General features: G+C 56.9%; 1 protein-coding gene across 3 annotated transcripts; it reads right to left on the bottom strand.

The window, feature by feature from the left end:
• Positions 1-6,414: 6,414 nt before the first annotated feature.
• Positions 6,415-15,071, bottom strand: LOC147647331 (serine/threonine-protein kinase pim-1-like). 3 transcript variants are annotated; one of them, XM_086872356.1, is made up of 8 exons: positions 12,026-15,071; positions 11,847-11,897; positions 11,276-11,642; positions 10,544-10,720; positions 10,148-10,295; positions 9,748-9,964; positions 9,066-9,200; positions 6,415-8,779 (listed from the first exon to the last, which is right to left on the bottom strand). In XM_086872356.1, the coding sequence occupies exons 1-5, from the start codon at positions 13,118-13,120 to the stop codon at positions 10,189-10,191; spliced, it is 1,797 nt and encodes a 598-aa protein (XP_086728482.1). In that variant the 5' UTR covers positions 13,121-15,071; the 3' UTR covers positions 6,415-8,779; positions 9,066-9,200; positions 9,748-9,964; positions 10,148-10,188. The 3 variants fall into 3 exon arrangements, with proteins under 3 accessions (XP_086728482.1, XP_086728483.1, XP_086728481.1); XM_086872357.1 differs by having other exon boundaries at positions 9,748-9,916; positions 12,026-12,809; XM_086872355.1 differs by lacking the exons at positions 6,415-8,779; positions 9,066-9,200; positions 9,748-9,964 and having other exon boundaries at positions 10,287-10,720; positions 12,026-12,791.
• Between the last annotated feature and the right edge of the window lie 234 nt (positions 15,072-15,305).

The raw sequence follows: 15,305 nt of genomic DNA, 5'->3' as shown, positions 1-15,305 counted from the left end.
CCCCTGGCCCGTCAAGGCCACCGGCTTCGCCCCCGCGGCAGCACCACCTGAGCCAGTGGTAAACAGCTCAGGACCTTGGTCTGCCACAGCCACAGGAGGCGACAGGGGAGGGCCGGCTCCAGCCGCAGGCTCGGGTGATGCCTGGGAACCTGAGGCGGGGGGGGTTAGAGGCAGCTCAGCACAGCCTGCTCCTGGCGTGGTGGGGGCAGCACTCGGAACCGCCCCTAACAGCGTTTCTTCAGGGGCGAAAGGTCCAAGAAGCGGTGCCGGCCGCTCCTGCACTGGAACAGTGTGCGCGGCTGCCGGCGTGGAGCCCGGGCCCTGCCCGTCCCCCACCACGGGGCAGGGCACGGCCCAGCCACAGCAGGGACATGGGACAGACCCTGAGGCATCCCCCAGGCTCCCGTTCAAGCACCCCCCCATCGGTCTGTGCCGGGAAAGCATACGGAGGAGGCGAGCCCGCCCCGGGCTTCCACCGCCAGGGCGCGGGCCGAGGTGGGTGTTGCTATCCTTCTCCCCGACGGGACCCCTCTGTCCCACCCTCTGTGGTGAGAGCTTGCTCGTCTCAGGGCACAGGCCACGGAGGGGGTCCTGGAGTGGATACAACACGGACTCAAAGTATCTAGACACAGGAGGCTCAAACTTGCTGGAATTATCCCGGGTTTATTGTCTGTCGTCCATCCGGGACAAGAGAGAGAGCGAAATGCTCTGGGTCTTATCTCTTATACCAGGGGGCAGGGGTGATTAGGGGATGCAGGGAGGTCACAGCCAATGGGAAGGGGGGGGAAAGAAGGTTCTCAGGTAGGAACTAACATTACACAAACCAGAGGTGAGTTTTACCCTTGGGAGGTACCAAGATTTTTAGATGCACTACAACAGGTGGGGCTACACCCCCCGGGTCCGCGGCGCCCCTGACAGCCTGCCGGCAGGGATCCAACCCCGCCCCGGGCCTACACCGCCGGGGCGCCGGCTGAGGTGGGGTCACGCCCACCGGTCCCGCGGCGGCTCCGTTCAACCCGCCGGGGGCCCCGCCGATCCCGGGGGAGCCGACCTCGGGACCCGACCTCAGAATGCCACCACACCTTTGCCAGATCCCCAGCAACTGGAGCACCTGGGGCTGATAACCGACCAGCAGAGCCTTAATCAGGGAACCGCCTAAAGCCTCCCAAGCCTACTGCGAAAAAATCGCTTCAACCACAGGGAAAAACCCCTCAAGTCTGCCATACTCACACAATTGCTGAAAGTCAGCATACGACACATCAGTCCCTCTCTGATCATGCACTGCGTGCCATATCTCCAGAACCAGGCCCTCCCTAAGAGAAAGCCCAAAACCATCCATAGCCACAGGCTAGACAGTACCCTGTAACACACGTGCAAGACACGGCGAGGCCACCAGATGTTACCGCTGAGGATCAATAGATCACGCGGACACAGGTCGAGGTGTGGTGAAGAAATAGCAGAGTTTATTTTTCCTCCCAGGATTTATAGGCTTGTGACCACGGCCAGGGATTGGATGGTCAGGATAACACTTTCCCCCTGCACTGGCCATGAGAGATGCCCATCACAAGACGTGTAACAGAAAGAATGTACACATATCTATAATTACAGTTACTGTCCTGGGAAAGTCCTTAGAAAACTATGTTAGCAAGCTCAGAAGCTGAGTTTTCAGGGCGACACCCCCTCTCTGGGCTGCTGGGGCTCCTGGCAAGCAAGGAAGCTCCCCTTCTCTGGCCTCACCACTCTGGCACCCCAGGAGTCCTGGATGGGCAGCACTGTCTGGGCTCCCTGTTTCAGGCTCCTGGACTATCCCTGGGCCCCCTTGTTCATGCTCCCAACATCTGCAGGCTTCGGGAGCACCCCCAGCACTGGCACTGCCAGTTTCTGCTGCCCCCATTGCCGCTTTCCCTGCCAGCCCTGCTGGTCCCGGGCCATCCCCACGCGGCTCCGGGCTGACAATGCAGCCCCTGAGGCGGGCAGAGCAAGCCCCAGCACGGGGGGAGCCTGCATGCTCCGCTCCCTCGGCAGCCGCGCCCAGCCCCGGGCACAGAGCTCCGGCAGCCCCCATTGCCGCCCCCTCCCCAGAGACCCCCGGGGACCCCCGCAGCCGGGGCTGCCTCAGAGCCAGGCAGCCCCCGAGCCCGGCTGCGTGGCCAGTGGGGCACGGCGAGCCTGGGGCCTCTGTGCCAGCGCTTGTCCCGTTCTCCCTCAGCCTCTGCCCGGCCCGGCCCCCCGAGCCCTGCCAGGCCCCGCATGGCCACGGCTGGCCCGGACCGCTCCCCTCGGAGCCCTCTGCGGACACGGCACCGGCCCGGCCACACGGACCCGCCTGTGCCGGGGGCCCACGGGCCGCCCAGCGCTGCCCGGGCCTCGGCCCCGAGCACAGAGCTCTGCCCGGGGGGCTCCCGGCCCGAGGCGGCGGCTCTGGGCCCGCCCGGCCGCTCCCGGCTCCCACAGCCCGCCCGGGGCCGCTCCGCCCGGGCCGGGGCTGCGCCAGCGCTCCCCGCACCTGCGGGGCTGCAAACCGCTGGGCACAGCTCACAAAAACACATTCCCCCAGCCCCACAAAAACACCAAAATCACAACCAGACATCTCCCCCCACAAAAAAAACATCCAAACCCTAAAACCACAAATGCACCGCTTCCACCCTCTCCTCGTTCGCCTTCCCAGGGACCCCGAGCCCGCGGCAATGGCCCTGGAGCGGGACCAAAAGCTGCTCCGGCCGAGGCACTTTGAACACCCTGAGCTCTCCTCAGGGGGCCCTACAATACCCGCCAGTGGAACTTTGCCGTGCAAAGGAACCATTTTGGTGCTCCCTGCGGAGGCCAGAACTGAAGCTTTGTTCCTTTGGCCTCGGGCCAGAGACCCTCGGGCTGTTTTCTGCACACACTTCCAGCCCCCAGCGCTTGCAGCAGGCGCTGCCTGCAAATGTCCCACTGCCAGGGCCCTGGCCTTGCTGTCACCCGCTGGGGCTGGCCATGAACAGAGCTCCTGCACTTGCATTTCCAGCTGCTGTGCAACCAAAGCTGAGGGATCTGCAGGTGCCTGAATGCAAAACCTGGCAGAGGAGCCTCTCTCGAGGGGGAAATCTCCCCCTCCTGAGCCAGCCCGGGGCAATCCTGCCATTCTCTGCTGCTGCTGCTGCTGCTGCTGCTGCTGCTGCTGGGGCACCTGGGGCTCTGGCTGAGCAGGAAAGGTGACCCTGAGGCAGGAGCTTTCCTTGGCTGCAGCAAAGGCTCGATGCACCAGGACCTTCCCGGCGCTGTGCTTGTTTGTTTTTTCCAATTAACTGTCCCTGTCAGCTCTGGGCAGAGCTCTGTAACTGGGTGTGACACTTGCCTGTGGCACTGTCGGGGTGGCCAAGGGGACCTTCCCTGAGCTGTGTGCAGAGGAATCCACAGCAGCCCAAGCCGGGGGTGCTCAGTGGCCGCTCAGTTCCACTGACTGGACGTGGCTCTGGCCGCTTCCCTTGGAGCGTCTCCAGGGAGGGAACGCTGGGGCTGCTGGCCCGGCTGTGGTGTCACTGCCAGGGGAACGCTGGGGCTGCTGGCCCGGCTGTGGTGTCACTGCCAGGGGAACGCTGGGGCTGGCCCGGCTGTGGTGTCACTGCCAGGGGAACGCTGGGGCTGGCCCGGCTGTGCTGTCACTGCCAGGGGAACGCTGGGGCTGCTGGCCCGGCTGTGGTGTCACTGCCAGGGGAACGCTGGGGCTGCTGGCCCGGCTGTGGTGTCACTGCCAGGGGAACGCTGGGGCTGCTGGCCCGGCTGTGGTGTCACTGCCAGGGGAACGCTGGGGCTGCCCTGGCTGTGGTGTCACTGCCAGGGGAACGCTGGGGCTGGCCCGGCTGTGGTGTCACTGCCAGGGGAACGCTGGGGCTGCTGGCCCGGCTGTGGTGTCACTGCCAGGGGAACGCTGGGGCTGCCCCGCTCCTGCCCCACCCCATCAGCTCTGCCAGCGCCTCCAGGGCACACAAAGGCTGAGCCAAAGGGTGAGAGCTGCACAAGGGGCTGAGCTGGGATCTGGGACCCATTGGGATCATGGAGTGCAGCCCCCGGCCCTGCACAGACACCCCAACAATCGCAGCCTGTGCATCCCTGGCAGCGCTGGCCAAAGGCTCCTGGAGCTGCGGCAGCCTCGGGGCTGTGCCCATTCCCTGGGGAGCCTGGCCAGTGCCCCAGCCCCCTGTGGAGGAAGAAGCTTTTGCTGATCTGCAGCCCAGCCCTGCCCTGGCCCAGCTCCAGCCGTTCCCTCGGCTCCTGTCCCTGCTCACCTGGGCAGAGATCAGAGCTTGCCCAGAGAAGCTGGGGCTGCCCCTGGATCCCTGGAAGTGTCCAAGGCCAGGTTGGAAGGGGCTTGGAGCAGCCTGGGATAGTGGAAGATGTCCCTGCCATGGCAGGGGGTGGAACGAGATGAACATGAAGGTCTCTTCCAAGCCAAGGCATTCTGTGATTCTGGGATTTTGGGAGAGATGCTGAAGCTCTGGCTCAGCTTTGTAATAAATGGAATTGAATCGTGCTAACTAAACTGTAACTATTTGGAAAGTTATTTAGAAGCAATCAAAAGGATCAGTGCTACAACGCACCTCTGCAGATGTTACATGTTAAAATTAAGGTGCAGGATGTAGTTTAGAAGATAAGTGATATACCAAGTTGAAAACGGCCTTGAGATGGACAAAATTAGAATGACTTTAGGCATAGGGCCTGAAAATCAGTAAATATCAGACTAATTAGTAGACTTACATAACACAACGCTTAGTATGCACGCGCAAACCTGTAAGGTTATCCAAAGGACAATGAGGATGAGGAGAAGCCTTCGCCAAAAGACCCCCAAAAGAAGACTGAAGACCCCCTAGCAACAAGTGAGGCATGTGCTGTGAAGAAAAGTGATGTAAAGTCAGAAAAATCGGAAATAGGAGGAGACTTAGGGGAAACATTAACGAATATGTATAAGCATACAGTATATAAGTTTAGCTTAAAGTGCTTTGTTTTCGATGTGAGGCAGGGTGGGAAGCCCCCTCCGTACCTCGGTCAGTTTTGTACCTCAGGTGGGGTGAGAAGCCCTCCCTGTACCCCAGTCGGTTTTGCTTATACTTTAATCATACGGAATTACTTGCAAATTACATCTATAAATTGCATTTTTTTATTAAATTGTATTCTTTTACTAAATTGTATTCTTTTTATAAGAATTTTTTATTCAATTTACTAAATTGTATTCATTTTTAATTAAACTGTTATTAACTCAAGAGACCAAGTTGTCCAAATTCTAATTTCATTTAGAACAGTTTTATCTCACCCAATGTCTAGACCCAGCAGCAGCCATGGGTGGGCTCCTCCCTCTCGCTGTGGCTGTAACTCACCCAGGAGCAGCAAGTGAATCCTGTCCCTCATGGGCCAGCGAGTGCCAGAAAGGAACATAGAAAGGAACACTGCTCCTTGGGGAAACACAATGTCCTTGGGCTTCAGCAGAGCATTGAAATGGGCCCCCTCGAGCACTTCAGCTCCAGTGAAATCTCCTTTACTGGGCTGGGCCCAGGAGATCTCCCAGAGCAGCTGCAGAGGAGTCACTGTCAGGAGGAGGGACATTTCTCAAAGTTTGATGTAGATCAAAACAAGCTCTGTTGGTAGCTCATTTCTTTTAGTGTTCTAAATGAAATTAGAATTTTGACAACTAGGTCTATTGAGTTAATAGTAATTTAATAATAAAGAAAAAATGGATAGAATTTAGTGCATTGAATACAGTTTTGGTATAAAAGAAATACAATTTAGTGAAAGAGTACAATTTAGTAAATATATTCAGGTATATATATATATATATATACACATATATATATATATATATATATGTTTGTATATATATATATAGTTTGTCAGTAATTAAGTATGATTAAAGCATAAGTAAAACTGACCGGAGTATGGGGAGGGCTTCTCACCCTACCTCACGTACAAAAAAAGCAATTAAAATTAAACTTATATACTATACGCTTCTACATATTCATTCATGTTTCCTGCAAGTTTCCCCCTACTTCCAATTTTTAAATTACTATTCTTCTATGGTCCATGCTTCACTTGTTGCTAGGGGGTCTTCAGTCTTCTTTTGGTGGTCTTTTGCTTGAAGGCTTACACTCATCCTCATTGTCCTCTGGATAACCTCACAGGTTGCACGTGCGTACTAAGCCTAGTGTTATGTAAGTGAGCATTGCGCTCCACTAATTAGTCTTATCTTTTATAATTTTCAGGCCTCATGCCTAAAGTCATACTTTATCCATCTCAAGGTCGATTTTGTCTTAGGACATTTCTTATCTCAAAATTACATCATCTACCTTAATTTTAACATGTAACATCTGTAGGGGGGTACATCTGCCTTGTAACACTAATTCCCTTGATTGCTCCTAATAATAACTTTCCAAACAGTTACAATTTAGTTAGCACAAATCATTGCCATTTATTACAGAAGGGTGTGAAAACAGGAGCATTGTTTGGTGTGGCCTCCTCTCTGCCTTTCACACCTTTCAGCGCTTTGACTCAGCCATGAGCTTTCTCCAAGAGTGCAGTGAAGCAGCTGCTCCTGCTCCCAGCTCTGGCTCTTCCCAGTCTCTGACCCTGCCTGGTTTTGGCCCTCTTGCTGTGCCCTCTGTTCCCCCAGGGGCCCTGCCCCAGACTGAGGGATCAGATCCAGGCACTGCTGCTGCTCCCTCGGGACCAGCCCCAGTTTGGTTGTTGCTGGCAGTGCCAGCAGAAGCCGTGACTAGAGCAGCAGGTGCTGACAGTGCCCCAAGGCCTGGGGCTGGAGGGGTCCCTGGGCTGGGGCTGGGAGGGAGCTGCCCCTTGTTCTCCCTCTGCCTCACACAGAGCTGGGCCGGGCACAAGTGGGGCAGTAGAGCCAACAGGGAGCCTGCGAGTCTCTTCCAGCCGTGCCTGCTCAGAGTTTGGCCTTGGAGCTCCAGGTGGACAAAGGCAGCTGCTCTGCTCCCTCTGCATGTGCCCGTGTTCAGCACTGCTGCTCCATCAGTCTGTGCCCAGCAACGGGGAAAAGCCTCAGCCCTGCAGGGCGGGGAGCTGCCGGGCTCTGCCTGAGCAGCTCAGCCAGCGCGAAGGGAGCTGCTCCACACGGGAACCAGAGCAAAGGGCATGCCTTTTCCAGGACATGTTTTCTGTAGAAAAACAAACAAACAAACAAACAAACAAACACGAAAAAAACATGAAAGATAAAAATTACTCGCAAATGTGTAGTGAAAAATCTTCTATAACTCTGGAGTAAGCAAGAAGTAACTGATCCTTTGAAAAAGAGAACTCGGCTTTGATTTTAGTTACTTAGTTTGTACATGTGCTAGTGGAAGGGATCCATTAGCTGCCTTCCTTTACAGATTTGATGGATGTTTTCCAATATTAAGATATTTTACACTGCAGTTAAAGGAATAGGAAATTGAAATACATGTTCTTCATGACTGTGTCTTGAGTGTCAAAATTTTGCAGTTTGAAACTTGGACCTAAAGCGTTGCAAATGGAAATGATAAATCCCAATGGACTGCGTGAATGCAGCTTTTCCTATGCGATGTGCAGCACTCCAAGGACTTCCTCAGTGGGGCTGTGGGTGCTTGGAGCTTTGTCCTGTGCCACTCCAGGATGTCATGAAATGGGACTTCACCTGCCACCAGCCCAGGTCACACTCTGCCACCAGCCCAGCTCCTTGGACCTTGTGTTCCCAAAGAAGACACAAGGTGTTTCTGCTGCTCCACCTTTGCACAGATCCACAGAGAGCTGGGATTATCCCAAGTCTCGTGTCTCCATTGTGCCATATTCCTAAAGAACCAGCAGCCCATCCTGACAAATATGGTGAGTTATGTGGATGGTTGTCAGCTCCCTTTCCTGCCTAGAAATCCTGAAACTGCTTCTAAATGCTGTTCCCTTCAGTTCCTGGACACCTACTCACACAGAGCTGGGGAAAAAATCCCCTGGCCATGGCTTACAAGGTGAGTTATGCCAAAGTTAGAGCTCTGTGGGAAATCTCTATCCATCCCTATCCTTTTAATATAGCTATACATGGGGGTGTGCATGGATGTGTCTTGTATGGAAAGGAAGGAGTGTGCAAACAACGTGACTGACACTTTCACCCTCTGTGTTCATTCCATACTCATGGGTACAAAGATATTATGGAAACCTTTGCAAGGACAGACCTTCTGTCCATGGATACAAAGATATCCCAGAGCCCCTGGCACAAAAAGACCCCTCTGTCCATGGACAGAAAGACATCCAAGAGCCCCTGGCACAGACAGACCCTTCTGTCCATGGATTCAGAGACATCCAAGAGCCCCTGGAACCAACAGACATTGCTGCTCTTCAGCCAGTGACAGGATGAGTCCCTGAGCCTGGGGCTTGGCCTCCTCGTGGTGAGGGGCATCAAGGAAGGCTGCAGTGTGATGGAGATTGTGATGGGCTGGGAACTCACTGGGGGAAAGAAGGGAGCAGTTGTGAAGTAAAAGGCAGGTGGGGGAGAGAACTGTTCAGAGAAGGGCTGAGCTACAGCTTGAGAAAGCTGAAGAATGACATTTGGGGTCATCCCAGATTGATGTCATTTCAGAAGTTATGGAACAAGTTTAATTTTGGGGGAGGTGTCATGTTTTCCTTTGGAGGTGGACACTCTGCAGACTTGAGCTGCATTGCCAAAATGCTCAAGTCTCTGCTGGAGGTCACACTGTTTCTTCTTTGGCTGATCCCGGCCCGGTGCTGAGCCCAGCAGAGCCCTGGCAGAGCCCAGAGCAGCCTCAGCATCCGCAGAGCCCGGCTGCAAGGAGAGAAACCAGAAACCGCCCGTCAGCTCAAGGCTCCTGTCCCCTTGTCCCAGCCACCCACGGTGCCCAGGCCATGCTGGCCGTGCTCAGAGCTGAGCCCAAAGCTGCCCATCACTGCTGCCTTTGGGAGCAGAGCAGGAGGGCAGGACATGTGCCCAGCCTGCAGCCAGCCACGGCAGATCCAGCCCCTCAGCAGCTGCCCAGAGCGGGATGCTCCTGTGCCCACTGCCATCTCCCAAAAGCTCTTGTCCCACCCATGCCAAGGAGATGAGGACCCACCTCACACCATCTGCTGCCAGAAGAAAAGCTGGTCCCAAACGATGTCCTCAGCCTTCTCCAAGGGCACGGCCCATCCACACCACAGCTGGTCCCAAGCACTTCCCGATCCAGACTGGACCCCACCTAGAATTCTTCCTTTAGAAAAACAAACAACAAATTAATGAAAATAGGTTACAGACAAAAAGGGGAAAGAAGAAAAAAGGTAAAAAATCTTATTTCTGTCAGGAGTTTAAGGAAGGCCCAACCCCTCCATTCTAGGGAAAAACCCACCCACGGGTGAGGGAAGCCCATGCTTTCTCCCTTCCCCCCTGCACTGTCCCCCAAAATCACGGTGATCCCAAAGCAAAGCAGGGGAGTGGAGCAGCCCAAGCCCTTCCTTGCCTGCACAGCAAAGCAGCCGTGCTCAGGTTCTGGAGTCCCACCTGTGCTCCTGCCATGGGGGTTTGTTTGTGTTGGGCTGGCTGCCCCAGCCCCAGCCTGGGGCACGGTGGGTGCTGGGGGCTGTTGGCAGGACCAGGAGCCCACTCCCATTTCGTAACCACCCCAGCCCACACCCCCAGCCCTGCCAAAAACCAGCTGGGCAGCCACTGAAGAATCAGTTGCATCCACCCCAGCAAAGGGGAAACCTTTGGTTCCCGGCCAATGCACAAATCTGGGAGCATCCCCCTGGGTCTGGACTTACCTGAAAATTCTCTGTGGAGCCTGGCTTTCAAGAAGGTGCCAGAATCAAAGTCCATCATCGCCAGCTGCCGCTGGCCAGGTCGAGGAAGAGGTTGTCATCCGTGCTGTTGTCCTCCATGTCCCCAGCAGCAGCAGCAGCAGCCCCACCTGGTGCAGCTTCTCCTTCTTCCCTGGGGTGACACCAGGCTGTCAGGGTTCTGCCCAGGGCCCAGCTGTCACTGAACCAGGACAAGCAAAACCAGCTCAGATGGCGGCCACCAGTGCTGGGCAGAGCAGCTCAGCTCCACCACAAGGGCTGCGTGTTCTCACTCGATGAGCCCTGTGCAGTGACACAGGCAGGACAAAGAAGTCTGGGTTTCTTTGCTTCTGATTGCCAGGGTATGTGTGGAGCTGTAACTTACCAGGTCCCTGCATCACTGTGCCCGTGGCTCTCTCCCTTCTTCTATGGCTGATGAATATCCTGCATCCAGGGATCACAGAACAGGTCTTCTAATGAGGGCCTGTCCAAGTAGTGCAGGGATAAACACCGCCTGATCAGAACTTGGCAATCTGGGGAGAGAAACCACAAACCACTGGTCAGTTGGAGAAGGCTCCTGTCTGCTTTGCCCCACTATACCCGTGCCCAGGCCACGCTGGATGTGCCCAGAGCTGGGCCTGAACTTTCCCATCAATTCTCTGTTTTGGAGGAGAGCAGGACATGTGCCACCTCCTCAGCAGCTGCCAGAGTGGGATGCTCACGAGCCCGCTGCTGTCTCCCAACACTGGTGTTCCCCCCGTGCCCAGAGATGAGGATCCACCTTGGGAGAGCCGTTGTGGCAGCGGGAGCTGGCCCCAGCTGATGTTCCAGCCCCTCCTGAAAGGGTGCTTCCCGCAGACCATCTCATGCAGCAGGATGCCCAGGGTCCAGACGGTTGCTGCCTCGCCATAATACCACCTGAAGTTGGTCCATTCCGGGGGTCTGTATGATCGTGTTCCTATGGAATACGGATGGAGCTCATCAGGGGGATGCTGCTGCTCCCAGAGCCTGAGCCCAGCATCCCTGGGCATGTGGGGCTGCCCCAGTGGCACATGGGGTGACCTGCTGCCCTCTCGCCAGCACCTGGCACTTGTGTACAAACCCAGGGTTGGAAAAGAAGGCACTGGTGCTGGAAGATGGCAGCAGAAACCCTGGCAAGGCCCGACCATGACACACAAAGGAAAAACCCGCTCACAGTGCTGGGGAAAAACCATACCCACATCCTCCCTGCTGGCATTGCCCAAAAAATATTATGAACCAAGGCAAAGCAGGGAAGCACAGCAGTCCAAGCCCATTCTCACCTGCACACCAAACCAGCTGGTGCACAGGTCCTGGCTCCCCCTCTCTGCTACCCCCACCCACAGGGGATTTTGTCAGGCTGGCTGCCCTAGCCCCAGCCCCAGTCCTGGGAGAATCCCTGCTGCCACACCCTGGTTGGGCCCTGAGATGTTGGGCCAGGAGATGTTGGGCCAGGAGATGCCGGGACCAGGAGCCTACTCCTGGGTGGGCTCACCTGCAAACTGAGTGTAGGCTGTGTCCTGCAGGTAGGTGCCACAGCCGAAGTCAATTAATTTTGCCTGCCCGGTGTCCAGGTCAACCAGGATGTTCTCCGGTTTTATGTCTCTGTGCAGGACCCCGCAGCTGGTGCAGTGCTGCACGGCCTCCAGCACCTGCCGGAAAAGCTCCCGCGCCTCTTCCTCGGTCAGGAACCTCCGTGCCCGAATGAAATGCCGCAGGTCCTGACACCGCTCTGGGCGCTCCAGTACCATCACGATGGTGTTGGGGAGCTCAAACCAATCCAGCAGCTGCACCACACCGGAGAAGCCTGTGGACACCTTGTCCAGCAGCACTATCTCCAGTGGTGCGCTGGTGCCGTCGGGCTGCGGGAGGAGCACGGTGCCGTCAGTGGGGCTGAGCCCGTGCCAGGGCTCGGGGAGCCCTCAGCCAGCCCGGGATGCTCTGTGCCCTCAGCTGGCCCCACGCCCGCTCTCCCTCCAGGTGTCCTGGTGGCTCCCACCCTGCCGGGCCCCGGCTCATCCCCGCCCGGCACGCCCCGGCTTCTGCCGCTGGCCCCGCTCACTCACCAGCTCGCCCCAGTGCCGGACGCGGTTCCGTGGCACCTTTTTGATGGCCACCTGCAAGCCAAAGGGAGCAGCGGATTCAGCTCGCCGCCTACCGTGTCCAGCCCCATCCTCCTCCGCCGACCCCTTCTCCTCCTCCGCCCTCTCCTCCTCCTCCGCCCGCCGCTGGCCCCTCTGCTCACCGGGGCGCCATCCGAGAGCCGAGTGGCCGAGAAAACCCTGCCGAAGCCGCCGCGCCCCAGCAGCGAGCCGATCCTGTAGCGCTGCTGCAGGGCCTCCTGCGCCTTCCCTGGGGAAGAGACGCGGCCGTCAGCGCTCGGCCCGGGGCCAGGAACGGCCCCCGAGCGCTCCCCGACCTCCCCGGGCCGAGCATCCGCAGGCGTCCGCTCCTTGGAACGCGACAGCGGCGGCTCGGGGCCAGCGGCCGCGCTGTCGAGCGGCGGAGCTCGGGCCGGGGAAGCCGCAGCGGAGGCGGCGGCAACGGCTGCACCGCCTGTGTCCTCCGCGGGCCCCGGGAGGAGCCGGGGCAAGGGCCGGGACCAGGGCCAGGGCCGGGGCAGGGCTCGGAGCAGGCGGAGCCAAAGGGCGGCGATACCGCCCCAGCCCCAGGCACTGAGGCCCGCCCAGAAGCGCCAGCGCCAGCTCGGCCAGAGCCGGGCGGAGGCGAGAGCGAGGCGGGACGCCCGGGGCCGGCGCCGGGGCCGGGGCCGGGGCCAGGGGCGGGCCGGGGGCATGTCCCGGGCAGGCAAGGGGAGAGGGAAACTGGGAGAGGAGGGGAACACAGAGAAAGGGAGATCGGGAATGGGTGAGGGACCGCGGGAGAGAGGGTGGAACAGTGGGAGAGGGAGAGGAGAAGATAAAGAGGGGCAATAATTTCGCTTCTTTCTCTGTTTTTCTGTTTGCGCTGCTGCCGCCGCCGCTGCTGCTGCTGCTGCCGCTGCTGCCGCTGCAACTGAAGCACCGGGGCCGTTTGTCCCCGGGGCCGTTTGTCCGTTGCCCGCTCGGCCCCGCGCCGAGCCCCGCGCTCCCCGGGCAGCCCCTGAGCCTGGCCAAACACGGGAACTTTGCCGTGTTGAGCCAAGAGCCAGAGTCTTGATTCCTGCACAGGGGCACAGCAATGCCCTTGGCTGCTGCTGTGCCTTGTCCCTGCTGAGCGTCAGACACTGTCTGAGCACATTCCCTGAATGCAGAATTTGTACCTGACCCAAGCACTGCACTAGTGTCTCCAGCATTGCTTTCCAAGAAAAACAGGGGAAGGAAAACTGGGTGTCGCTCATGGTATTTTACAATGTCTAAAACTTGCCAAGTCTCAGATCTTAGAGGTGAGATCCATTTGGAATGAATGGGATGGAGAAACAGTGCAAGATGGAAAAGGGAAACATAAAAATAAATAGAGAAAAATAGAGAAAAACATACTGGTCGTTTCTTTTGGTTTTATTTTCATTTCTTAAAAAAGCTGTTTCAATTTTCCCAGAATCTTCTCCACAGTCCTGTCTGTTCTTTCCAAAAACCTGTCCTGGAGAACAAGGTGCAGCTCCTGTCTCAAGATGTGCCCCCAGCTGCAGCTTCTCTTGGCTTCCCACACTGTGCGTGCAGCACAACTCTTGCAGCAAAGCAGGACAAATTATCTGAAGAACTTGACAACTTGTTCTTGCTTTTCCTTGTGGACAGGGGAGTTGTGCCATTGGTACGGTTTTCATTGTTACTCTTCTACCCGAAGAAAACATGATGAGCTGCCAGGAATTGTTAGGGAATACAAGCCTGGCTGAATGTGGAGAAAGAATCTCCAGAGCCTGCAGCCAGCAGTGGAGAGCTCATCATTCCAACAGCCCCATGGACACCTTGAAAGTGATCTGGAACATGAAAATGGGCTGACAGAGGGAGTTTGTTTGTGTGTTCAGTGTAGATGATTCTACATCTCTTGCACTGGTACAAATCAAGAGCACAATCAGTTGTTGATAAGCACTAGAACATGATAAGCTGGACCACTGAGTAGATGAAAGAAGGCCAAAAGGATAAATGCAGGGAATGACTTGGTGAACTTTGTCTGTTAAGAAGGGTCATTTTTTCCCAATAATTCCCAATTCATTCCCTTTGCCTTTGTTCTTTTTGGCAAGCCTGTTTGCATGGCAGATTGCCCAGGAAATGAGAACCTGGAGCTTGTGGAAGTGCCTGAAAGGTGCCCTGTTCCTCTGCAGGGACACTCAGGCTGAAACAGGAGCCTGAGGCCTCTCTTGGGAAGCCTCCTCGGAGCTGGAATTTGTGCCATGCCAGGAGAGGAGGAGGGGGAGGAGGATGGGAGCTGTGTGTGAGGAGCAGGAGGTTTGGGCCGCAGGACATTCCGTCTGTGCCGCTGCCCCGCAATGGGCGGCCGTGCCCGGGGCTCTGGGCCTGCCCCGCGTGCGCTGAGCTCCCGACACTGCGGGAGCTGCCCGGGCTGGGCTCAGGTTCCCACTGGGACTGGGCAGCAGGCTGGGCTCCAGCTGGGATCAGCAGCAGCTGGAAATACCTCTGGGCATCTCCACTTTCTGCTGCTGCTCGGAAAAAATAATTAAGTGACAAGTTCTGTTTTTTCTTTCTCCTGGTGGATTTTTTCATTTTATTTGCCACTGCAGAGGCAATTTCTGTGATGGCCTCTGTCACTTGATTCTATTTCAGCAGCAGCAGCAGCAACAGGGCTGTGTTTGAGCACTGCAAATGTCAGCTGTGTGGCTTTCATTCCCCTTGACTTAGTGCTCAGGGACTTGAGAGCATTTCAAGATCTGCTACTCATGATGTCTGAGACAAAAAATCCTGAGTTACTGATCACTAAAGCACAGTGGGTAGCACTGATTGAAAGAGGCAATTGCAGTTTTATGGATAAAATTCAGGTGGCAAGCAGAAGTGGGACAAAAGCAGACGAGATCTACAATGTGCAAGGCCAAGGCACCAACATCCTCCTGCTGTCACCTCAGGGTGAGTAAAACAGAGCTGAAAACAGCGCTGGAACCCGATCCTTTCTTCCTCTGAGGGCTGGCTCAGGGCAGCAGAGGCGGGCCCTGAGGAAGCCTGAGGGCTGTTTGTGGGGGATTGTTGCTGTAGTCCAGAATTGCCCTGGCAAAAGCCCTGGGGAGCCGAGGCAGGAGCAGGTGGGAAGGGCCGGCGCTGCTGCTGCTCGTGGCCGGGAGCCCCGGCCGGGCCGGGCCTGCGCCCGCTGCGCTGCGGCTGCTGCTGCTGCCAGAGCCGGGCGGGACTCGGGGACAGGGAATGGACACGGGGGGACAGCAAAGGCCTTGGGGGCTGCAGGGATGTTGGTGCTCGGGCCAGCGCCAGCACAGAGCTTCAGCCCGCAATGAAGCCCGAGGGAAACGCTGGCGAAAGGCTCCATTCAGCCTTTCTTTACTCGGCGCTGTGAAGGGACCGAAATAAAAGGAGAACAAGCAGGGCCCGACCCCTTCTCCTTTGGGACGAGCCCCGCGCCTG

This window comes from Cyanistes caeruleus, unplaced genomic scaffold (assembly GCF_971803275.1).
Source record: "Cyanistes caeruleus unplaced genomic scaffold, bCyaCae1.hap1.1 HAP1_SCAFFOLD_11, whole genome shotgun sequence".
NCBI lineage: Eukaryota > Metazoa > Chordata > Aves > Passeriformes > Paridae > Cyanistes > Cyanistes caeruleus.
The sequence above is the reverse complement of the archived record's forward strand: the minus strand, read 5'-3'. Positions and strand labels throughout refer to the sequence as shown.